The sequence below is a fragment of the Somniosus microcephalus genome, chromosome 18 (genome assembly GCF_052327205.1).
Source record: "Somniosus microcephalus isolate GS21.2 chromosome 18, FLI_Smic_1.0, whole genome shotgun sequence".
Taxonomy (NCBI): Eukaryota; Metazoa; Chordata; class Chondrichthyes; order Squaliformes; family Somniosidae; genus Somniosus; species Somniosus microcephalus.
The window spans coordinates 59,992,855-60,018,731 of NC_141004.1; the positions used below are offsets into that span (position 1 = coordinate 59,992,855).

At 47.3% G+C, this 25,877-nt stretch overlaps 1 protein-coding gene across 3 annotated transcripts in view; it reads left to right on the forward strand.

Annotated features, from left to right (window-relative positions):
* The window catches only part of ap4b1 (adaptor related protein complex 4 subunit beta 1), a 27,283-nt gene extending 2,319 nt beyond the window's left edge, over positions 1–24,964 (forward strand). For 2 of the 3 annotated variants that reach the window (XM_086011559.1, XM_086011561.1), the window contains exons 2-9: positions 102–232; positions 2,893–3,040; positions 3,803–4,299; positions 6,284–6,367; positions 6,462–6,565; positions 7,002–7,209; positions 8,411–8,689; positions 11,644–24,964. In XM_086011559.1, coding sequence (XP_085867685.1) covers positions 102–232; positions 2,893–3,040; positions 3,803–4,299; positions 6,284–6,367; positions 6,462–6,565; positions 7,002–7,209; positions 8,411–8,689; positions 11,644–12,059 — 1,867 coding nt within the window. In that variant the 3' untranslated portion in view covers positions 12,060–24,964. The remainder of the gene's footprint in view (positions 1–101; positions 233–2,892; positions 3,041–3,802; positions 4,300–6,283; positions 6,368–6,461; positions 6,566–7,001; positions 7,210–8,410; positions 8,690–11,643) is intronic. The other variant, XM_086011560.1, reaches the window with a different exon arrangement.
* The last annotated feature ends 913 nt before the right edge of the window (positions 24,965–25,877 follow it).

Here is a 25,877-nt window from a genome sequence, read left to right on the forward strand (position 1 = left end):
GGTAACAAAAGTACTGGTTAATTCTTCATGCTTGGAAAAATAACTAAACTGTGCACAGGATTGCTGAGAGTCTGAGCGAGTGACCTCTGTGTTTTGTTTAGAATGCCTGGTATAAGCGAGTACATTCAGCAGCCAGTATTGAATGGATTAAGAGATAAAGCTTCCTACGTCAGGCGAGCAGCAGTCCTGGGATGTGCTAAAATGCAGACTCTTCAGGGAGACACACAAGTTGGTAAACACAAAAGCAATCTGTTCTTTTTAAGAATGTATTTCACAGATTTACGGAATTTTTTTGGGAAGGTGCAGTATGCTCGAGATCATTTAAAACTTTAAAAAAATCAGATCTATTTGATCATAGTCTTGTTACTACTATTTTAATGTTTACATGGGAACAGCTGAAATTGTGTCATTCACTGCAGGTTCCTTTCGGTGAGATCAGGATGTGCATGATGTCTTGGTAATCTATAAACAGCTCTTCGGTCATATGTACCAGAAGGGTTTTAACTATAATCCCTGGTCTGTGTCAAGTTAGTTGATAGCCAAGGTGGCAGCGGGAGGAGGTGGAAACAGGGGTAGGCCATTTAGACCCTCTAGCCTATTCAGCCATTCAGTTAGATCATGGCTGATCTGTATTCTAACTTCCTACCAATGTTTCCTTTAAGCTGCGCAGCCACACAGTGCTCTGCAGCTCCCGCGCAGCCAGCTCACCGGCTTTTAAATAGTGAAAAACTGCACATGCGCAGTATTTTGAATGGGGTGCGCAGCCTCTTAAAGGAAACCTTGCTCCCTACCTGCCTTGGTCCGTAACCCTCGATACCCTCACCGAACACACAGTCTATGGATCTCAGTTTTGAAATTTTCAATTCACCTAGCCTCAGTAGGCTGCCTCCAATTCCATGTGCTCTTATTTTTGTTAACCATCTCTTATGTGGAACTTTGTTGAATACCTTCTGGGAGTCCATATAAATAACATCTATAGACACTCCCTTATCTACCACGTTTGTTACCGCCTCAAAAAAAGTTAACTATGTTCGTTAGACGTGACTTTCCCTTTACAAGTTCATGCTGGCTCCCTGATCAGCTCACGTTTGTCCAAATGCTCAGTCACTGTGTCCCTAATGATTGATTCTAGTAACTTCCCCACAACTGACGTTTGACTAATAGGCCTATAATTTCCTAGTTTATCTCTCCTAATCTTCTTAAATATTGGGGTGACATTTGCAATTTTCCACTCGAAGGGGACAATTTCTGGATCGAGAGAGTTTTGAAGATCATGACTAAGGCATCAACAATTTCCTCACCGACATCTTTTAATACCCTGGGGTTGAAACCATCGGGTCCTGGAGATTTGTCCATCTTTAACCTCATTAGTTTCTCCATTACCATTTCTTTTTTGCTTGAATCTAGTTAGTTCCTCCCCTTGATTTATTTTTAGTTTTCCTTGTATCTCTGGTACTTTATCCTCATTCTCTACTGTGAAGACTGATACAAAGTAGCAATTTAGTAAGCCTGCCATTTCTTGATTTCCAATTACAATATCACCTGCGTCTGTCATTAAGGGGCCCACATCACTCTTGGCCACCCTCTTTCTCTTAATATATTTGTAAAAACCTTTAGTGTTGTCCTTGATATCCCTTGCAAGCTTTTTCTCATTCCCTTTTTGCAGCTCTTTATTTGAATCCCTTTGCTGTTCTTTATATCTTTCCCAGTCCGCAGCATCTCTACTGTTCTTTGCTTTTGTAAAAGCCCTTTTAGTTTTATACTATCTCACTTCCCTTGTTGACCAAGGTTATTTCATTACACACACAGCTCTTGCCATTTAGGGGTATGTACAGGTCTTGTATTCACCAGATACTTTTTGAACAACCCCCACTGTTCATCCATAGTTTTGAGATGCGCTTCCGATCACACATCTCTGCCATCACTAAGATTGCCCATTTCCACCTCTGTAACATCGCCCGTCTCATCCCCTGCCTCAGCTCATCTCCTGCTGAAACCTTCATCCATGCCTTTGTTACCTCTCGACTTGACCATTCCAACGCACTCCTGGCTGGCCCCTCACTCTACCCTGTGTAAACTTGAGGTCATCCAAAACTCAGCTGCCCGTGTCCTAACTCGCACCAAGTCCCGTCCACCCATCACCCTTGTGCCTTGATTTTAAAATTCTCATCCTTGTTTTCAAATCCCTCCCATGGTCTCGCCCCTCCCTATCTCTAATCTCCAGCCTTACAGCCCTCCAAGATAACTGTGCTCCTCCAATTGTGGCCTCTTGAGCATCCCTGATTTTAATCACTCCACCATTGGCAGTCATGCCTTTAGTACCTAAACTCTGCAATTCCCTTCCTAAACCTCTCCACCTCTCCTTCCTCTTTTAAGACACTCCTTAAAACCTACCTCGTCATCTGCTCTAATATCTCCTTATGTGACTCGGTGTCAGAATTTGTTTGATAATCGCTCCTCGGAACATTTTACTATGGTAAAGGTGCTATATAAATGCAAGTTGTTATTCATGAATAGTTCTGCCAAGTCAACTGTGGTCAATTTCTGCCTCCTCCTGCCAAAGTCAGCTTTACCTAAATTTAAAACCTTGGTTTGTGACTCACCCATGTCCCTCTCAAACCTAATATAAAATTCTATCATTATTGTCACCGTTAGTGAGGTGTTTCCTTACCGTTAGATTATTGATGAACTCCGGTTCATTACTCATCACTAAAGAGAGAGAGAGAGAGAGTGTGGGTCTTTGAAATAGGAGGGTGGAAGCCCATTCAAAGCCTGGTTTTGACCATGGATATCATTTCTTGCTAAGCTAGTTGTTTGTTAGGAGTCATAAAAGTCTGGCGAGTTAATAGATTTGGGATTGTTGTGTAGTTTGTGTGTTTTATTTCCCCACAGACGGGGCCGTGGTAAACGAGTTGTACGCTATGCTGCGTGACTCGGACCCCATTGTTATGGTGAACTGCTTGCGAGCGTTGGAGGAAATCCTGAAACATGAAGGGGGTGTGGTCATCAACAAGCCAATAGCACATCACCTTTTAAACAGGTTGGTTCTATTCTGTTGCATTGACATGATTTAAATGTTGTGCGAGAACTGCACCTACAAAAAAAAATGTTTTGCTACCCATGCTGTCCAGTATTCGCTTTCTGGAGCAATGCAGTAGATTTTATCTGTCAAAATGGCGGAAATGAAAAGCTTCAGAATCGCTTCACAGGACCTGGTGTCATTTTACAGGCTACTTTCTAGGGTAATGGGGAGGTGACTTTTTTCCCATCCCATTATCTTGGCTGCAGTCTTGAAGGCGCAGGTTTTATGCTGCACTGGTTACCCGCTAATGCTTTGCTCAAGTGCCCATTCTTCATGTCTGAGCCAAGGCATTGAAACCGTGGGGTGGAGCGGGGGCATATAGCGGAGCCTGGCATCCATACTATCCAGCATGAGTCACTGGATAGTTATCAGGAGCGAGCACCCTGGCTGACTACCTAACCTAGTTGACCTTTCCGGGTTTCTAATCCAGATTGCCATCAAGTGACTGCTGCTGGAAAGTGCATGTGCGCGAGGACAGGGTTAGGCTCACCTGTAATGCTTCCTGTGGCCAAATAGCCTGCCAGCACTCATTATCTAGATACCTTTGGGCGAAGTACTGAAGAATGGCTTGTGCCTGTGAGACTACCCCAGCAGAAGTTCGTGCTTTCGGGCAAGAGGGCAATCTTTTGAGATTATGGGGTGAGTGGGAAAAGGAGAATGATGATGAGGGATGGAGCATTTTTATTGAGGCATTCTACTCCACTTTATTTGTTTGTTTAGAATGAAAGACTTGGATCACTGGGGGCAGAGTGAAGTGCTGGCATTCCTGGTTCGCTACAAGACCCGAGCTGAAGACGAAGTGTTTGCTATTCTGAACATACTCGATGGCTTTCTCAAGAGCAGTCAACCCAACGTTGTAATGGCGACCACCAAACTCTTCCTGCTCCTGGCCGAAGATTTCCCCAATGTGCAGGTAGACGTTCTGGAGCGGGTTAAAGGGCCGTTGCTGACTATCTGCACCTCTGAATGCCACGAGCTGTGTTTCCTGGGCCTGTGCCACGCGCGAGAGATCCTCCGTAGCTTGCCTGGACACTTCAGTGGCCACTACAAGAAGTTCTTCTGCACGTACGCCGAACCGAATTACATCAAATACCAGAAGATGGAGATCCTGCGGGACCTGGTGAACGATGAGAATGTCCAGCAGATCCTTGAGGAGCTTCAGACCTACTGCACTGACATTTCTGTAGAGCTGGCCCAGATGGCCATTTTAAATATAGGTGAAAGAAACCATTCATTTTGCATGTTCACACCTTTCAACCCAGTCCTGCTGTCTGGATAGTTGCCTAACAAAACATTCATCTATTACCCCAATTTATACTGAGGTAAAATAAACACAAGTTTATCTGAGGTCACACTATTTTTCTTGTTAAGCTGAGAATGGGAAAAGGCCGAGTCCCACTGTATTGGCCAGGCATCAATTCACGGTGCGATCACACTACTGAGCAGCTGCGACATGGGGAGGCCTTGACCTGCTCTGTTTCCAATCTGGACTGGTTCACTCTTCCTTTAGCAGACCTGGTGGCCCTAGGTTCTTCCGGGGAAACTCCCTATGGATACTGATCGTGCAGACAGCTGCAGCCCAGAACTCCTGATCATGCGCAATCCTGCAGCCTCCGCCTCCCAGCAGCTGGCTGGCAGGCATGTGCCACTGCACCCAGTGAGTTCGCAAATGGTAACAGTCAACACACTCGCCCACGCCAAGAGTGGCTTTTTTCTCAATTACCAGAGAAATTTCTCGTTCACCAACCACTGTTTGATTCCATTTCTGTCTGGCCCTCCATTTCAATTTATACCAGTAAGTTCCTGCTGGTGGTGCTGCTGAGCTACATACAGTCTTCACAGTAGTGCTACCCACAGGGCCTTGGTACTGCCGCTCTGTTGTAAATATAGTGCTGTGATTTATAGTCCTTGTGTTTCCGCTAATTTGGTAAGTTTTGAAGTTCGTTTTTTTGACTGAAATGTGTTAATTTGATAACGAGGTCTCTTGAGTTGCACCATGGATTCGGGGAAATGTTTTTTAAGCTCTGGAGGCAGTTGAGGAAGGCCATTTGGCCCATTGCAGCATCCAATTGCTTCTTAAATGATTCCAGGCTTTTGCTTCCACTACTCTACTGAGAGTCCGTTCCATGTGTTGAGCACTCTAAAGAATTTCCTGACGTCGGTCCTAAAATTACCGTTACTAGTTTGAGCCTGTGTTCCCTTGTCCTACCCCTGTGATTTAATTTATTTTTAATTACTTTTTCCATGCCGTTAACTATCTTTTATAAACTTCTACAAGATCACCTCTAGGCTGTCTCTTCTCTGGGCTGAGAAGCCCAATTCTCTCCAGTCTTTTCTCCTAGCTCCTGGGGACACTGAGGATCAGCCTCACGGCGGCTCTTTGCACTGCTTCCACGGCGGCTCTTTGCACTGCTTCCACTGCTTGAATGTCTCTTATTTCTCATGGACAGGAACTGGACACAGCACTGTCCAAGTGACTAGGCCTTCCCCCATCCTTTGTCTATTTAACTTTGTACCACAACACGTGCAGTAACACACTGAACTATTGATTGAACTGGACTCCCTTCTCTCTCAATGTATTGGAGCTCATATGGCATGTCATGTCTTTTTTTTCCTTTCAATGTTCTGCCCTGTCCCCCATCTAAGGGTGCTGATTGCTTGTGGGGTCACCCTCTAGTACCTCATGCAGGTGGGCTGTACTACTTCAGCCTCGGTAGAAAGTATCAACAGCCAGGTGCATCACCGCCGACCCCAGGCCTTCTCCTTCCGCCCCCCCCCCCCCCCCCCCGGCCAATATTTACCCAATGTCTGTACCGTCACTTCCAGCAGCGGTCACTGGACCAGAGGCCCTGGCTTTGTTTTTTTCCACCCCTCTCTGGTTCATGCACACTTGGGCCAGTTTTGGCAGCTCTGTTGATGCTCCTGGTTGAGATTAGCTAACTCAGCTGGGATCAAAGCTGGAACCCCTCATGTCTGTACAGTTCAGCTATTCACTGCCATAACCAACTGAGCCATTGATGCAGATCAAGCTTATTTTCCCCTTCTCCTGCTGACTGAAGGAGAATTTCATACAGGGTGCACAAATGTTGTAACAAGTGCTTTTGAGTTAATATGTAACAGAAACTATTATGGAAAGTATAGCTTCTGAAGGATGATAGAGAATCTCCATTTTTTTCTTCAATTGTGTGTTGTGTTTCCTAGGTCGAATTGCACGGACGTACAGTGAAAAGTGTGTGGTTATTTTGACAGGGCTGCTGGGTCTGAAGCAAGAACATATTACTTCAGGTACAGCACTCCTCCAGTCTCCAGATATCAGCCATTTGCTTGTGTTTATTCAGTATTAAACTAAACTAAACTATCTCCCTCTCTTTGTCTTCAGCTGTCATTCAAACATTTCGCGACCTTGTATGGCTGTGTCCCCAGTGTACAGTGACTGTGTGTCAGGCACTACCAGGCTGCGAGGAGAACATCCAAGACAGTGAGGTAGGTTAAGGGGGATGAGGTAGCAGTTTTTATTCTTAAGTCCTGTGATTGGCCTGCATAGTATTTACCTTGTGCCTAGGTACTGAGCCATGCAGACCCGGAACGTCCCAGGTTCAAAACCTTAGCCAATCTCAGCCAGGGCTTTGCGTTTGGACTTGTCCCAAGGCTGGGTGGGTGTGGGGGCGGGGCAACAGTGAACCAGGGTTCCCACTGCTGTTCACTATCTAATAGCCTCTTGGAATCTATGTGGTTGTTAGATAAGCTCAGCTGTGATATCCCCATGGTAGAATAGCCTATCAACACTCACTGTGTGGGCTCACAAAATGAATAGTATTTGCGCAAGTCCATGGAGATATACAGGATTAAAAATGATTCTGTTCTAAACTAATTAATTTACTCTCCCTCTTTTTTTTCCCCACCCCCTCCCACCAACCAGGGGAAGCAAGCCCTAATCTGGCTCCTCGGCATGCACGGAGAGCACATTCCCAATGCTCCATACGTCTTGGAGGAGTTTGTGGATAATGTGAAAATGGAGACTTCAGCGGCAGTGAAGCTGGAGCTGCTGACAGCGATGGTGCGCCTGTTCCTGAGCCGCCCGGCTGAATGTCAGGATGTGCTGGGCAGACTGCTGTATTATGTTATCGGTATGGATCGCGCTAATGACAGAGCATCTATCATTCGGGTTAGCTTGGTGTTTTTGTGGGGGGGAGGAGTGACTGTTTTCTCCCTTCCTGTCCTAAGAACCCTGACTCGTGCTTGGGGTTTGGTTACATGGGTGCCTGGCACCAGTGGCCATTCTTCAGTGTGAGAGCCTAGCAGGCAGGTGTCAAAGATTCTGTAAGCTAATTGCAGCCAGAAATACCCACAAGTGCGCAACGCTTCAGTAGTTCCACTTCATTATCGCGTGAGTGTGTCGGCTGACAGTCGCAGATTGGTGTTTTATGTTACTTGCAGCCATGTCTCATTGAGACATAGTTCTGGGACATGTACTAGGGGGAGGAAGGGAAGGTACTGTTTAGAAAGTTTGAGATACTTGATGCGGAGGAGTCGCTGGGTGTTCTTTGGTGTGAGGCTTCATATTGGCAAGTTCTTAATTGGTCAGCGTGGTCATTGTTTATTTTGGAAGAGTGTATTTTGAGATGTGGAAGGGCAGCAACCAGGCATGAGGCAAAGGATGAAGTAATGTGTTGGCTGCCTTTTTTGTGATTTAAAGTTAGTTAAAAGGGCTGAAAAGCATAAGGAGGGCAGTCTTCTTCACAGCACTCCCCTCACTGTTGGTGGGGAAACAAGTACATCGTTTTAGAAATCTTCGTTACTGCTTATTTAACATAGGAACAGGTGTAAGCCATTTAGCCCCTCAAGCCTGTTCGCCATTCACTGCGATCATGGCTGATCTGCGACCTAACTCCATATATCCGCCTTTGCCCCATATCCCTTTAAACCTTTGGTTAACAAAAACCTATCAATCTTTGATTTAAAATTAACAATTGATCTAGTATCAATTTGCCTCATGCCCGGGCACAACTCAAAATACACTCTTCCAAAATAAACAATGTCCTCGCTGACCAATTAAGAACTTGCCAACAATATGAAGCCTCACATTTACAGAACACCCAGCGACTCCTCCGCATCAAGTCTTACCAGACTTCCACACGTGCACATTTTCACCACGTGCCTTAGGTCAGCTGTTTTCAGCACAGACCGGTGATCAAATCGAAGACTTTATAAGATTTATGGTTCAATTCCAACTAGGCGGTGCATTTACTAATCAACTGTGGGTTTTCTAAGATTAATCACGTCACTTGCTGCTATTCTCACCGCAGAAGTTTGTTGATTTATTGACAGAGGAGGAGCTGGATATGGCCGTGCGTGATCATGGGCTGCTGTATTATCGGCTGCTCCAGCAAGGAGTTGAAGAGGTCAAGCGAGTAGTCTGTGGACCGAAATCTGATCCATCCTTGGGCGTAATAAGTGGTCAAGCCAATGAGGCAGTCAGTGCCTGGGCAAAATACTTTAACACACTGATACCAATCTATGGCCGAGAACATTGGAGTTGCTTAACAGCGCAGAAAGGGAACTCCTTAGAAATCCTACAGATACCAGCAGTAAAGTCAGATGAGACAGGTAAGGAGTCAATACAGTCTTGTTCCAGGCCTAAACATATTACTGCTTGCCAATCCATTTCTATTATTATGGCATGGCATCCATGTATTAGTGGTTTTGTTTTCCATTTGCATGTCACATAGAAACATAGAAGATAGGAGCAGGAGTAGGCCATTTGGCCCCTCGAGCCTGCTCCGCCATTCAATGCGATCATGGCTGATCATCCAAATTCAGTACCCGGTCCCTGCTTTCTTCCCATACCCCTTGATCCCTTTAGCCTTAAGAAATATATCCAACTCCTTCTTGAATATATTTAATGAATTGGCCTCTACTGCCTTCTGTGGTAGAGAAATCCACAGGTTCACCACTCTCTGGGTGAAGAAATTCCTCCTCATTTCTGTCCTAAATGGCCTACCCCTTATCCTTAGACTGTGACCCCTGGTTCTGGACTCCCCGACAATCGGGAACATCTAGTCTGTCCAGTCCTGTCAGAATTTTATACGTTTCAGTGAGATCCCCTCTCATTCTTCTAAACTCCAGCGCGTACCAGCCCAATCGACCCAATCTTTCCTCATACGTCATTCTTGCCATCCCAGGTATCAGCCTGGTGAATCTTTGCTGAACTCCTTCGATGGCAAGAACATCCTTCCTCAGATAAGGTGCCCAAAACTGCACACAATACTCAAGATGTGGTTTCGCCAAGGCCCTGTACAACTGGAGCAAGACATCCTTTTTCCTGTACTCTCGCTACGAAGGCCAACATACCATTTGCCTTCTTAACCGCCTGCTGCACCTGCATGCTTACCTTCAACGACTGGTGCACAAGGACACCCAGGTCTCGTTGCACTTCCCCTTCTCCCAATCTATTGCCATTCAGATAATAATCTGCCTTCCTGTTTTTGCCACCAAAGTGGATAACCTCACATTTATCCACGTTATATTGCATCTGCCATGCTTCTGCCCAATCACCCAACCTGTCCAAATCATCCTGGAGTTTCTCGGCATCCTCCTCACAGCACACACACCCACGCAGCTTTGTGTCGTCTGCAAATTTGGAGATATTACATCTAGTTCCCTTGCCTAGATCATTAATATATATTGTGAATAGCTGGGGTCCAAGGACCAATCCCTGCGGTACCCCACTAGTCACTGCCTGCCACTCGGAAAAAGACCAGTTTATTCCAACTCTTTGCTTTCTGTCTGCCAACCAGTTTTCTATCCAAGTCAGTACCTTGCCCCCAATCTCATGTGCCTTAACTTTACACGCTAATCTCTTATGCGGGACCTTATTGAAAGCCTTCTGAAAGTCCAAATACACCATGTCCACTGGTTCTCCCTTATCTATTCTACCAGTTACATCCTCAAAAAATTCCAGTAGATTAGTCAAGCATGATTTACCTTTTGTAAATCCATGTTGACTTTGTCCGATCCTGTCACTGTTTTCCAAGTGCTCTGCTATTACATCTTTTATAATGGACTCTAGCATTTTCCCCACTACCGATGTCAGGCTTACCGGTCTATAATTCCCCGTTTTCTCTCGACCACCTTTTTTGAACAGTGGGGTAACTTGGACCTTGCATTTCCGACATTGGACTGTTGCTGATTCCACCATCAGTGGCAGCTCCTCCACTCACTGCGACCTTCCCTTCGGAGCTCCCTCCTGCCACCACCTTGCCTTCCGACTTCTCTTCCTGCCATCAAAAGCTTCTAAAGATTTATCTCTTGGACTATGCTTTCAGTCCACCCACCGTCTCCTGCTCCGTGCCGAACTCACCCTCTTGTAAAGTGCTTTGAGATATCTTTCACTCGAGGGGGGGTTATCTGTAAATGCAAATCGTTATCATCACTCCACTACTGTCACCAAAAGGACCCCGTTTCATTTTTTTTGTTTTTTTAAAGTACTACACGTATGACATTTTAAATCAGTTTGGCAATACATTTACTGTCGCAACAAATAAACCAGCAAGAGGAATCTCCCCAGACAAGCCCACTTAGTTATTCTCCGTCGCCTGCATAAGCCCCAGTATATGTTTGAGCGACATATATTTTACGATCAGCATTAACCTTTACAGAGCTCGGAATCAGTGCTGGTCTGCTACACTGAGGCCAACATGTCCATCAGCAAGTGATTGTCTGAGTGAGTGTATTTTACCCTGTGCTCCTGCACACGAGGAGTTTCTGCGGGAGGCCTTTTACAAACCGCTCCACTCTGGCAAACACTTGCATGTGTGGAGCGGGCGTAGTTTTAGTTTTTTGTCCAAGGCTCTCTTGCAGATGTAACATGGCTTTAATTTGGCATTCCTGCCTGAAGTATTGTATTTGTGCTGTTCATGTGTGTAGAAGCTCAATAACGGTATGGCATGGCTGTCTGATGTGTTGATGGTCCGAAGGCACTGTTCACCTTTTAATGTAACTTGCTACAGTTTTGCATAGCATGTTTAACGGGCGATATTTACGGTAAGAAAATGTGCCTTATTTCACAATGCTTTAAATGTTCTTCCCCCAAAAGTCCAGTGGGGAGAGGTGGTATTAAACTGTATAGACCAGAAGGTCCCAGATTTAATTGGCCTGTGCTGAGTTACCTGATCTCAGTTGGGCAGCACTTGGGATGCTATAAATTGGCCTTGGTACCCCTGGACTAAGGAGGGCAAAGAATCTGCTGATCACTATCCAGTGGCTCCTGTTGGAAAAGTGCTTGTGTATGGACATCTGCTGAGGATGGGGCTTGGCTGTGATTGTCCCCCCCTGCTGACATGTGCTGTCTAGGCTCACACATGGAGAATGTCTACTTTGGCGAGGTACCAAAGGACTCCTAAAACGTTTGGTATCTCGGCACAAGGCGCTGCCTTCAGGAGAGGGGCAAAAAGGGCATTTCCTGTCCTATAATGTGCTTCGTTTCGCATTAGTCTGTGTTCAGCTGTGTTGGTTTTTTGTAAAAAGTGCCCTGTGTAACTCTGTGTTCTCTTTCTGCAAAGACTCAAACCCAGAACAAAGTGAAGAGATGGTCCCGGACTCTGGACCAGTCCGTTTGGAGACCAGTGCCCACCTGTCACCGGGACAGTTTGAGGAGTATTGGGTGCGTCTGGAAGCTGCTAAAGTTGTGACTGTGGACTGGCGCAGAGACCCACGCCCTGATGCCATCCAGTCTGCCTTTCAGTTTGTTCACATCCACCCTGTTGCGATCAGCCGAGTAGGAGCGCAGCCCTGGAAGGCCTACCTGTTTGCCAGGAATGAGACTGGGTCACTGTTTTTAACCGAACTGTTAATTGAAACAGGCAAGAGGGACGTGCAAGTTACCGTTAAACAGGAGAATAGCAGCGAGGGGCTACTCAACAGTTTCATCACTGTTGTTAAGTCTGTGCTCCAGACCTTGGGCGAGACTGAAGGTTAGACCTTGAATCCACTTCAGTTGCCGCAGGAGAAAAACATTCTCCTCACCATTTGAGATGGAAACCAAGTTGCACCTTTTATCTCCTTGTTGGTGGAGCAAAGTAGCTGCTGTGTTTGCTTACATAAGTGACTAGACTCCAAAAGTGATTCATCGTGTTTTGAGATGTTTTGATGTGATAAAGCAGTTTATAAACCCAAATATTTATTTTGTTTTAGCAATGCCAGTAAATATTTCATTTGAAGTTCTAAATGGACTCGATTCCTGGAACTCCAGTTGTGTATATGCAGCCAAGGCAAACAAACCAAGTTCCTTGGAAGCTAATTTAAAATTAATCTAAAACTGCTTATTGCAAACCAATATAGGTCTGTATGGGCAGGGAGTGTGAAAGAGAGAACTTGCATTTTATAAGCTTTTCACTTGATGTTCCAATACACTGTTTAATTACACTCTCTGGTTTTTATAAAGGAAATTAAGGCATCCAACTTGTGCAGTCAAGGTCCCACAAACAGCAAATGAGATGTGTGGCCAGTTAATCTGTCTTGGAGGATAAATGTTGGCCAGGGTACCAGGAGAACTCAGCAGCTCTTTGAATAGTATCATGGGACCGTTTACATCTCATTGAAACTTATAACATTCTGACAGGACTGGACAGACTAGATGCAGGAAGGATGTTCCCGATGGCCGGGGAGTCCAGAACCAGGGATCACGGTCTAAGGATAAGGGGTAAGCCATTTAGGACAGAAATGAGGAGGAATTTCTTCACCCAGAGAGTGGTGAACCTGTGGAATAAGGCGACCAAAACTGCACACAATACTCAAGGTGTGGTCTCACCAAGGCCCTGTACAACTGCAGCAAGACATCCTTGTTCCTGTATTCAAACCCTCTCGCTCGTGGTGTTTGTTGGTGGATCAGATTTCTTGCACTGGATCTAGAGCTCGTTCATTGTGGCCAATCTTTGCATTTTAATTTGATCAGATTTCAGATGTATTGCCGGAAATTGTATTGGTTTTGCACTCTGTATATAAACAGATGTGCATTTTGTATGCATCTGCAGTAGTGCCAGCTGTGAAGTCCTGTGCTGTTTGCATTGCGGAGCCTTTTCCAATAGAAGCGGTTCTGCAATTGAGGCAATTCCATTGGATTGTGACCTAGTCGATGTGGTTGCAGACCTCCCTGATGTGGAAAGTTGTACAGACGAGCAGTACCGCAAATGGGTGAGCCCACCCTCGGCCAGAGCCTAGACTGCAAACCCGATGCAAGTCCAGTCAACCGGGAGCCACTTGGCTTCATGGGCCACTGGCACTTTTCATCATCAGAGGCACCCAGTGAAGTCTACACCCACGACAGATTTCAGTGTCTCCGTCCGCACTCCTGCTGGGTCGTTTACTTGCAAACTTGACTCAAATGGCACTCTTAACCATCTGGGGAAATACTGTCCTGCAAAAGAAGCTGAAGCGCCAGTCCATTTGATACTATGCCAAGAACATATTTGAAGGATGTTCTTGTATCCAGGTACAATCCCAGGAACCCATTTATATAAACATGATGATGATTCTGCACTCTGAGCAACTGTGGGGAATGCAGAATTCATCATAACATAAGGAGCAGGAGTCGGCCAATCGGCCCCTCGAGCCTGCTCCGCCATTCAGTAAGATCATGGCTGATCCAATCTTGGCCTCAACACCACTTTCCCGCTCTCTCCCCAGACCCCTTCATTCACTCGTAGTTCAAATGTCTGTCAATCTTCGCCTTGAATATATTCAGTGACTCCGCCTCCACAGCTCTCTCGGGTGGAGAATTCCACAGATTCACGACCCTCTGAGAGAAGAAATTCCTCCTCATCTCCGTCTTAAATGGGCGACCCCTTATTCTGAGACTGTGCCCCCTAGCTCTAGGTACCCCCACGAGGGGAAACATCCTCTCAGCATCCGCCCTGTCACTCCCCGTCAGAATCTTAAATGTTTCAATAAGATCCCCTCTCATTCTTCTAAACTCCAATGGAGTATCGGCCCAACCTGCTCAACCTTTCCTCATATGTCAACCCCTTCATCTCAGGAATCAACCCAGTGAACCTTCTCTGCACTGCCTCCAATGCAAGTATATCCTTCCTTAAATATGGAGACCAAAACTGTACGCAGCACTCCAGGTGTGTGATGCGCTATCAATTCCTCATAAAAGACAGAGTTAATTAATAGGCTTTTATTAGCAAAGAACAGAGCATGCCTCTCGTGGTTGCCTGGTATCCAAAAGGGCAGGGGGCTGCAGAGCAGTCACCTTTACACCCGGGCATGTGGGTGGAGCCAGGGGCGGAGTCAGCTGAGGCATGCATAGGCACAACTGTGTGCAACAACAACAACAATAACAGTGGTTTACCACATTCACCCCTTGTTTAAAATTGAGTCCGGCGGGGTGAAGTGTACTAAAAGTTCGTGTAAACTAAATGTTCGTGTAATTAAGTCTATCCGGTGGCCTTGTATGCCGTCCTGATCGTCGTAGCAGCGGCGGTGATGGTGCAGCAGCGGCGGTGATGGTGCAGCATCCAACGCCGAACCTGGCGTCTCGTTGAGAGGTTGTGTAGTCAATGGCGGGTCCTGGGGCTGCGGCATGCCGTCTACAGGGGTCGGGGTGTGGGTAGTGGTGGGTGGCGATGGTGGTGTCACTGGGGCACACGAAGGTGCGAGGACTCGTGTGGAGACTGCGTCCTCCCGCCCGTCCGGGTACGCTACGTAAGCATACTGGGGGTAGGCGTGGGTAGTGGTGGGTGGCGAAGGAAGTGTTTCGGGAGCACCTGAAGGTGCGAGGTCTCGTATGGAGACTGTGTCCTCCCGCCCGTCCGGGTACACCACGTAAGCATACTGAGGGTTGGCGTGGAGGAGGCTCACCCTCTCGACCAGGGGGTCCGTCTTATGGGACCTCACGTGCTTCCGCAGTAGGACGGGTCCTGGAGAAGTCAGCCATGTCGGTAACGAGATCCCCGATGTGGACTTCCTGGGGAAGGAGAACATTCTCTCATGACGGGTGGCATTGGTGGCTGTACAGAGCAGTGACCGAATGGAATGGAGCGCCGCAGGGAGGACCTCCTGCCAGCGAGAGGTCGGAAGGCCCTTAGATTTCAAGTTTAAAAGGACTGACTTCCAGACCGTCGCATTCTCTCTTTCCACCTGGCCATTCCCCCGGGGGTTGTAGCTGGTGGTCCTGCTTGTAGCAATACCTCTCGCGAGCAGGTACTGACTAAGTTCGTCGCTCATAAAGGATGAGCCCCTGTCGCTATGAATATAGCTAGGGAAACCGAACAAGGCGAAGAGGTCATTCAGACATTTAATGACCGTGGTACTGGTCATGTCTGAGCAAGGAATGGGAAACGGGAGTACTCGTCAATTATATTGAGGAAGTACACATTGCGGTCAGAGGAGGGGAGGGGCCCTTTAAAATCGCCGCTCAGCCGCTCGAAGGGGCACGTGGCTTTGATCAGGCTCGCTCTGTCAGGCCTATAAAAATGCGGTTTGCACTCGGCACAGATTTGGCAGTTCCTGGTCAAGGTCCTGACCTCCTCGATGGAGTAGGGCAGGTTACGGGATTTGATGAAGTGAAACAACCTGGTGACGCCCGGGTGGCAGAGGTCATTGTGGAGGGTCTTCAGTCTATCAACCTGCGCGTTGGCGCATGTACCACGTGATAGGGCATCTGGGGGCTCATTGAGTTTCCCGGGCCGGTACAAGATATCGTAATTGTAGGTGGAGAGTTCGATTCTCCACCTCAAGATCTTGTCATTCTTGATTTTGCCCCTCTGCTTATTAAACATAAAAGCTACTGAACGCTGGTCAGTGAGCAGGGTAAATCGTTTTCCGGCCAGGTAATGCCTCCAATGTCGCACAGCTTCCACAATGGCCTGGGCCTCCTTTTCGACAGAGGAGTGTCGAATCTCGGGGCCCTGGAGGGTCCTTGAGAAAAAGGCCACGGGTCTCCCCGCCTGGTTAAGGGTTGCAGCTAGGGCAAAGTCGGATGCGTCACTTTCCACTTGGAAAGGGATGGACTCATCCACTGCGTGCATTGTGGCCTTCGCAATATCTCTTTTTATGAGAGTGAAGGCTGCACATGCCTCTGCTGTCAGGGGGAAGGAGGCGGACTTGATGAGGGGTCTGGCTTTGTCCGTGTAGTTGGACACCCACTGAGCATAGTACGAGAAAAACCCTAGGCATCTCTTCAGTGCTTTTTGGCAGTGGGGGAGGGGGAGCTCCATAAGGGGGTGCATTCTGTCGGGGTCGGGGCCGATGACTCCGTTCTCCACTACGCAGCCAAGAATGGCAAGGCGCGTGGTACGAAACATACATTTGTCCTTGTATGTTAGATTCAGCCGCTGGGCCGTACGGAGGAATTTCTCTAGGTTAACATCATGGTCCTGCTGGTCGTGGCCGCAGATGGTGACGTTGTCTAGATAGGGGAAAGTGGCCTGGAGCGCGTTCTGGTCAACCATCCGGTCCATCTCCCGTTGGAAGACTGAAACCCCGTTGGTGACGCCGAAGGGAACTCTGAGGAAGTGGTAGAGACGACCGTCAGCTTCAAAAGCTGTGTACTGGCGGTCCTCAGCCCTGATGGGGAGCTGGTGGTATGCCGACTTCAGATCAATCGTCGAGAACACCCGGTATTGTGCTATCTGATTGACCATGTCAGATATGCGGGGGAGTGGGTATGCATCCAACTGGGTGTAGCGATTGATCGTCTGGCTGTAGTCAATAACTAGGCGCTGTTTTCCGCCAGTCTTCACCACCACCACTTGTGCTCGCCATGGGCTGGTGCTACTCTCAATAATCCCTTCCTTCAGGAGTCTTGCTACCTCGGATTTAATGAAGCTCCTATCCCCGGCACTGTAACGCCTGCTTTTGGTAGCGATGGGCTTACAGTCGCGGGTGAGGTTAGCGAACAAGGAGGGGGGGGGAGACTTTAAGGGTGGAGAGGCTGCAAATGGTGCGCGGCGGGCGATTTAAAAGCTGCTGGCTGCAGACTGAGTGGGGGGAGGGGTCCGTCGTACGCTAATGTGACACTTTTAAGGTGGCACTGAAAATCCAACCCCAGTAGAACGGCAGCGCAGAGATGGGGCAGGACCAGAAGTTTAAAATTTTTGTATTCTATGCCCCGTACTGAAAGGGTCACTACACAGTAGCCACCGACGTCCGCTGACTGGGCTTTGGAAGCCATAGAGATCCGATGGCGCGTCGGCAGGACCGGGAGAGAGTAACTGCGCACCGTGTCGGGGTGGATAAAGCTCTCCGTGCTCCCGCTGTCAAAAAGGCAGGTAGTGGCGTGGCCGTTTACCGTAATGTCCATCATGGACCTGGACAGTTGATGAGGGAGAGATTGGTCCAGCGTCACGGAGGCCAGCGTATGGTCAAGCGAGTCGATGTGGACGTCAGATGAGGCGGTGGTTGAGTCCGGGTCCCCCCTGATTGAAGTTGGAGGCGGACAAAATGGCGGCGCCCATGATCCCGATCCCCACGCGGCTGGGGGAGCCCAAGATGGCTGCCCCCACGGTTCGCACGCGGCGCTGCTGGCGTTAGCGGTTTTCCCTTTGCAGGCGCTGACATAGTGTCCTTTCTTCCCGCAGCCGGAGCAAGTAGCGTTTTTCGCCGGGCAGCGTGCTCTGGGGTGTTTTGCCTGGCCACAAAAATAACATTTCTGTGCCTTGGACATCGCTGCAGCAGTTGGAGGTGGCGGCGTCCACGGTGCGGAGCGGTTAGGGGAGAAAGCGTCCATATTCCTGTGGGCCGCGTCGAGCGAGAGCGCAAGGGACACTGCCTTTTTCAGGTCTATTTCTCCCTTCTCCAACAGTCTCTGCCGGGAGTAGTCGGACCTTAGACCCGCAACGAAAGCATCTCGGATCAGTCCCTCCATGTGTGCTGCGGCTGATACTTCTTTGCAATCGCAGCCTCGGCCGAGTATCCGTAGTGCCCGTAGGAAAGCCTCCACCGATTCCCCGGGCTGCTGTCTGCGGGATCTTAAGAGGTGCCTGGCATAGACCGTATTTACCGGGCGTGCGTATTGCCCTTTAAGCAGATCGATAGCCGCCGCGTAGGTCGTCGCGTCCTGGATTAGTGTATAAACTTGGTGGCTCACCTTTGAGGCCAGGATTTTCAGCTTGTTTTCGTCTAGGATTACAGTTGAGGCTTCCAGGTAAGCCTCGAAGCAACGCAGCCATTGTGCGAATTTGGTAGCCGAACCCGCTTCTTGGGGGTCTAGGTGCAGGCATGTTGGTCTGAGGGCTCGCAGCAGCGCCTGCTGCTCAGCGTTTGGCGCCGTCGGTTGATGCAGCTCCTGCTGTTCAGCATTTGGATCCGACATTTTTGCTAATAAAATTGATGCGCTATCAATTCCTCATAAAAGACAGAGAGTTAATTAATAGGCCTTTATTAGCAAAGAACAGAGCATGCCTTTCGTGGTTGCCTGGTATTCAAAAGGGCAGGGGGCTGCAGAGCAGTCACCTTTATACCCGGGCATGTGGGTGGAGCCGGGGCGGAGTCAGCTGAGGCATGCATAGGCACAACAGTGTGCAACAACAACAACAAACTGGTTTACCACAGTGTGGTCTCGCCAACGCCCTGTAAAGTTGCATCAAAACTTCCCTACTTTTATACGCTGTCCCCCTTGCAATTAACACCAACATTCCAATTCAGAGTCCTTCACCCAAAGTTTACATAAGAATTTCACTAAAAGAGGTGTGTTTGTGACCTTTCAGATACTGTTATTTACATATAAAGGAACGGTACTGTGTGTGTGACCTGCCGCATGTTTTTTTCAGTTGAGGGTGGAAAGTTACTGGTCTAGAAAGAAGTGATTTACTCGATGCCTCAGTAAGCACATTGTGAAATTTGGGTGCACTTTGTTTTTAAATTGTAGCAACAGGAAGGAACAGACCACAGGAAGAGCTTCTTTAAATAAACATGCTCCGTACCCCGTCTTGGTTTCCCATCTCCTTTGGTTCACGCCAGTCACTGGTTAAAAGGAGAGAGAAATGAACAAGGGACCTGCCCCGACGTCCAATTAAACTTTGCAATTAACTGAGAAGCTGCATTAAGGTGGCACAATCAAACTTGGAAAGTCCAAGATAAGCCATCGAGGAAATGTGAAATAGAAACCAGAAATGCACCACCGGTCTGTCGAGATGTAGAAAGAGGAAAGACAATGTAATGCTTTGTCAGCTGTGGCTCAGTGGGTTGCACACTCGCCTCTGAGTCAGAAGGTTGTGGGTCCAAGTCCCACTCCAGAGACTTGAGCACAAAAATCTAGGCTGACACTCCAGTGCAGTGCTGAGGGAGTGCTGCACTGTCGGAGGTGCTGTCTTTCTGATGAGACGTTAAACCGAGGCCCCGTCTGCTCTCTCAGGTGGACGTAAAAGATCCCGTGACACTATTTCAAAGAAGAGCAGGGGAGTTATTCCCGGTGTCCTGGGGCCAACCAACATCACTGAAGCAGATTATCTGGTCATCACATTGCTGTTTGTGGGAGCTTGCTGTGTGTCAATTGGCTGCCGCGTTTCCCACATTACAACAGTGACTACACTTCAAAAAGTACTTCATTGGCTGTAAAGTGCTTTGGGACGTCCAGTGGTCGTGAAAGCGCTATAGAAATGCAAGTTCTTTTGGGCACTCGGAACTGAAAACTGAAAGATTATTGAGCTATTTTGATGGGGAAAGATTTACTGCTTAAAGAAAGAACATTAAATTGTTGTTTGGTCACGTAATCTTGCAGATTGGAACGTGCTCGTCAGTTTCAGACTGCAGGTTAGAAGAACACAGCAGTTTAACTCTGGGTTGCATCGGTGTGATGTCTGGGTTGTGACTGGAGCTGCTAAGTAAAGGCACAGTGCGAGAATGTTTACTACCAACAGATGGCAGTAGAGAGTTGTAGCAAGTAGCCAAGTGTAACTAACGGCCCGGATTTTACAGGGCCTATGATCGCGCAAAAACCCGGAACTTGCGATCTGTCATTTTGACAGATCATCCGCATGCGCAGGAAATGGACATTCGCTGGCTGTTTGCCCAACTACTACCCAGCGAATGCCCACGAAACTCTTGCGCCTGGTATGTCCAATATGTTTTTAATTGTCTTTGAGGTGCAGTTTATCTTTTTAGGTTGCGTCTAAAATATCACCTATTTAGTATTTTTATGCTTGGTAGTACAGGTTTGTGATGTTTTAAATTACATTTTCTACAGTAACATTATGGCCCAGAAATTCGGGTCGGGGGCTTCCCGCGGGTGCAAGCCCCCGACCTGCACTTACCTTGCGTGCCGGCCGTTAAGCTGTGGGTCCACGTGGAATTCCAATCCTGGGCCTGCTCCAACTGCTGGCGCGCTGTGCTTGCGTATCCCAGGGGCGCAGTTAGTTCGATGTGTCCCCTGGGATCACGTGGGCCATGGGGAGCCAATAGGAGCAGGGAATGCTTCATTCATAAGTTTGACAGGGAGAGCTGTCAAAACTTATAAATACTACGGGCCCCAAAACATCACTAAATCTTCAAATAAATTTTTTTTTAAATCACATTTTTTAAATAAACTATAAATTACATGAAATAACTTTAAACAATTTAAATTTTTGAAATTTTTTTTTAAATTTTCTAACGGGGCTAAAAAAATAAACTTACCTTGCTTTAAAGTATTTAAAAATAATAAACCTGTGGAAAAAATGTTTTAATTTTAATTAATTCACCACTTACCTTGTAAGAAGCAGGCCTTGCGACTGCTTTTTAAATGTGTAACTTCTGGAGACTTGCCCTCCCGGGAAAACCTGTTTTTTTTTTTTTTTTAAACGTAAGTTCGATGCACACGCGCAGCCTCCCGTGCACGCGTTCGAACTCTGAACCCCTTCGTTCAGGGGAACGGAAGTGCCGGTTTCCCGCGCATGCGCAGTGCATGCACGAAACCGGCACTTCCATTGGGCCTACGGGTGAGTACCCCGTGTGTACTCACCCATGGAGACCCGAATTTCTGGGCCTATATATTCTGATACAGCTCCCGTAAAAAGGAAGAGTTAATTTTAGAATTGAACGTCTTGCGTTGTTCTGGAGTGGGTGGGAGGAGGGGTCTAGATTGAGAATCCGATCCTTCTGGAGCTCATTCTGTGACTCGACAGTTTTGACACTGCATCCTAACATAGAGGGCACTATTATTGGCCGCCGCACCTCTGGGCTAAAAGGGAGGGGAGAAAGTCTACATTCCTCTATACGGTGACCTTGCTGGACCTACAAGGCACACTTGAAGTCTCATGCATATAAATAGAATCATCGAAACGTACAGCCTAGAAGGAGGCCATTTGGCCCATCGTGTCTGTGCCGGCTGAAAGAGCTCTCCAGCCTAATCCCACGTTCCAGTACTTGGTCTGTAGCCCTGTAGGTTACGGCACTTCAAGTGCATATCCAAGTACTTTTTAAATGTGGTGAGGGTTTCTGCCTCTACCACCCTTTCAGGCAGTGAGTTCCAGACCCCCACCACCCTCTGGGTGGGTGAAAAAATTCTCCTCCACTCCCTTCTAATCCTTCTACCAATTACTTTAAATCTACGCCCCTGGTTATTGACCCCTCTACTGAGGGAAATCATTTCATTAATCATGCCAGAACCTTTTTATTGTAACTTTTTTGTTAAATCTCTTTACCTGGATGCGTTCTCTCTCTTGTAAGGCATAAACACATGCTGGAATACAATTGTATGGGAGCCAGCAGTCCTCCAGTACCTCACCCTAGTGCCTATTCTTTGTGCAAGAAGTTAGACACAATGTTTGGCTATTTGGCTGTAGAGGGCATCACAGCTGGGCCTGATCCTATCAACACAAATTCGTGCAGTTTCCAGTAAGCGTCACTATAGTGATTTAGGAAGAGGAATTTGAACTTTTCCACCGCTCCCCCGCCTTTCTAGCCCATGGGTGCTGAGGCCAATAATAGTGCCCTCTAATACTGCCTACCTGTGATTAAAAATAACTGACTAGGGCTTGAGCGCAGGTTGTTCCTGGTCTTGCAATTGAACATCACAGCGGGCTGTGCATTTGTCCATTGAGCCAGAGGGAACACTAATGATTTGGATAATGTAGGATTGTACAAGGAAGAAAAGCTACAAATGCTGGAAATCCACAGCAGGTCAGCCAGCATTTGTAACAGAGGCTGGGAAAGTGGCATCATTTGTCTCCTCTTTGCAGATGCTGACTGTCCTGCTATGGATTTCCAGCATAGAGAATGATTACAAAACCACAGTAAATAATCGCCTTACTACAATTCAGAATCTCCTATTCTGTCCACTGTTCCTGTGAGGTTGCAGGCATCACCACGGTGATTACTGTGACTGACAGACATTGGGTTCAGCCCAGAACTGACTGTGTAATCTGACCTCTTGTTACCCCTCAGGCAATGGGTTTGATGCTGGTGTCTATTTAGCTACATGTCAATATAAACTGGCAGCAGAGTCACAAACCCAGAGGTGTCCCTTCTTTCTCCCCCAGTCCCCATACCACCCATCATCTCCGCGCCATTCATTTTAAAGCAGGTATTGAAAAAGATGCGAGAGGATCCTCTAATTGAGTAGCTGAGCCGTACGACGACTTGCATTTATCCATCACCTTTAACATAGCAAAACATCCCAAGGTGCTTCATAGAAGCGTGATCAGACAAAAATGGTGCCGTGCCGAAGGAGCCACCATTAGGAGGAGTGACCAAAAGCTTAGTCATAGTGGTAGGTTTTAAGGAGAGGAGAGAAGTGGAGATGTTTAGGGAGGGAATTCCAAAGCGCAGGGCCTGAAAGGTTGAAGCGAGTAGGGGATGCGCAAGAGGCCAGAATTACAGGAATGCAGAATTCTTGGGAAGGTGGTAGTGCCGGAGGAGGTAACGGGGATAGGGAGGGGTGAGGCCCTAAAGGGATTTGAACACAAGGATGAGAATTTTAAATGCGTTGTTTGGGAATCTGGTTTTATTCCTGATATGTGCTGAGGCAACTGATCTTAGCTGGAGGGTGAGGGGCATTGCAATTGACAGCCCTGCCCAGCCCCCCTCCTACACACCTACCATTTAGACTAGATGCTGGAAAGTGACTGGCCCCTGTACAACTTTATCCCAGTAAAATTCTCAAAAGGAGAAAGCTGGGCAAAGAAAGTGTTTCACCTTGAAAATTGTCATCCACAAAGGGCCTCGCTGTACAATAAATTATTAGTCAGTAAAAAACTGAGGATCTGAGGCTCAAAGTTCAGCCTGTAAGTTTATCCATTGAATAGCTGAGCCTCACTGACCAGCTGTTCTTAGACAGCACGAGGGTGACCTCACCCCTAGGTTTAAGGAGAGGAAAAATAATCCGGTGTTTCCACTCCTGAGCATTATTCAGGGATTCCTGACGGTTGTGATGGTGAACAAGGACAGGATTGGATTTAACAAATAATGTAATGCTACAAGAGGAAAACTTCCACGCTACCAAACATGGTGAACACACAAGGCAGACTGACACTGCATTGGGGATCCCACCTTTTACCGAAGCAGGTGGGGTGGGGAGTAGCATAGCTACAGTTCTGTGGTTTGCCTTGCTGCTGATAATTAATTGAAAGGCTCAACAATGTTATTAAGCAATTCTTCCATATAAGTAAAGGGCAAAAGCTGGATTGCTATATTTTTGAAAAGGGACTTTTGGTGTCCCTCTACACAAGATTTCCAGTCTGCTCAAAAGCCAGCCTGTTAGTGACCCATGTCTAACTATGAACAGGGTGGCTCAACACTTGAGCTGTGTGGATTCAAATGCTGAGCCTGAGTTCAGGCCCCAAGTGTCAACATAAGCAGAGCAATAACTTGGGCTTTACAGAGACTTGTCGAGGGGAATAGGATGAAAGAACTTGCTTTCATATTCCTTTCATATCTGTGGAGCAGCCAAACCCTTCACAGCCAATTAATTCCTTATTGAAGCGTAGTCGCTGTTATATAGGCAAACGTGGGAGCTAATGTGCGCGCACAGCGAGGTCTAAAAACCAGCAAATGAGACAAATGGTCACTTAAGCTGTCTGGTTGAGAGAGGAATGTTGGCCAAAACACTGGGAGCTCTCAGTTCCTCCTTTTACAAAAAGTGCCATATCTGCCTGAACAGGCAGACGGGACTCTCGGTCTAACACCTCATCTGAAATATAACCCTGCTGACAATACAGCGATCCCTCAGACCTGCCCTCCTAAATCAGCCTGAGTTTATGTGCTCAAAACACAGGAGTGCGGCCTGAACCCACAACCTCCTGACTTGGAGGTGAGCATGCTATCAAACTGGGAAGAACTGTTCGGCACAACATTGAAAAAAGAAATGTTGCAGTTAATGTTTCAAACGAACTTAAAAATCTGATTGCAAAAATGAACGGGAAACCTGTATTTGTGTAGGTTTTCCACACCAGGGTCTTTCTGAACCACTTGCCTGCTTCATGCACGATAAACATGTACCCACTTGTCTAGTGTTGCCCAATAGCTGTGGGAGCCATTTACACTGAAGTCTGATGAGATAAAATGCCTGGTAACATTGAAATACCACAGTCTGTATTGTTAAATGCAGCTTGCATCTCTTGCTGAAACACATCTCAACACACATCAGGCTGCCTTGGGTAGTGCAGTGATCTTATCGGGTGTGTGCTGCAGTAAGTCAGGCCTTCCTCCACTCGCTCTTGTGTTAGATTTCCTGTTTTGATGGGTTATTCTACTGTAGTGGAAGGCAAGTTATGTCCATTACATGCGCTTTAGCAGTTGTTTACACGTGAAAATGAATGCAGCTTTTTTTTTTAAATCCTGTAACTTCTGAAAATGTGGTTCCTAATCAAAGCTGCACAACATCTGAATATACAGTAGTCAGTTTGAGCGATTTTTCTGGCTGCAAAGCTAATTCTGAAAACTAGTAAACAGTATTATTTTGCTTTCTTTTTGACTTTTCCTCTGTCAAAACTGTCCACTACTCTAGGGCTATGTTCCCTCTATTTTTCTTTTGTGCCTTTAAATCGCTGCGCAGCCCATTCAAATTTTGTGCATGCGCAGTTTTAACAATGCAAAAACCGGTGAGCGGCTTGCACGGGACCTCGCAGATGCTGCACATCCACGCAGCTTTGAGGGAAGATTGCTCTTGGGGGGGGGGGGGGGAAAGCGCCCCCATGCTAGCTGACATTGTAAACGCTTCCCTCTCGTCGGGTACTGTCCCCCTTCCCTTTCAAAACTGCTGTCGTCACCGCCCCCCCCCCCCCGCCCTTTCTAATTGCTGCCACATCCCTTTCCTCTCGAGGGTCTTAAATATTTTGTCACTTCCCAGCTCTGTGCCCATCTCTCCCACAACTCCATGTTTGAATCCCTCCAATTCTCCTCCCGCAGCACCAAACAACCCCAACCAGTCACATGACGTACTCTGACTGTAAGTAGGGTGTATTATCGCTCCTCAGGCTTTGCTGCCTTTCACCCGGTTGAACACATCTTCCTCCTCCAACACCCTCCCCTGTTACCAATTCCAAAAGGACTACCCTCGTTTGGTTCTGCTCTTAACTATCCAATTGTAGCACCCTGATTAATATTTCTTGGTGAAAATTTGTCTTTTTTCCAGTAACTTTAACAACCTATACGTCCTTACTTGCATGCTCTTTAAGATGCCTCTGGACCATCCGCCAGTTGACAGCCCTTTGAGTGGCATATGATCCTCTCTTCCTCTGGATTTTTGAGAGCCACCCTTCTCGCTTCCTCCCTTCCCCGCCCACCAGCGAAAAGCTGCTCAAATTTCTCCGTAGCAAGTTACCAGTACACGTGGGCTCTGGCTGTCAATAGACGTTTCACCGTTCTCACTGAGCCATTA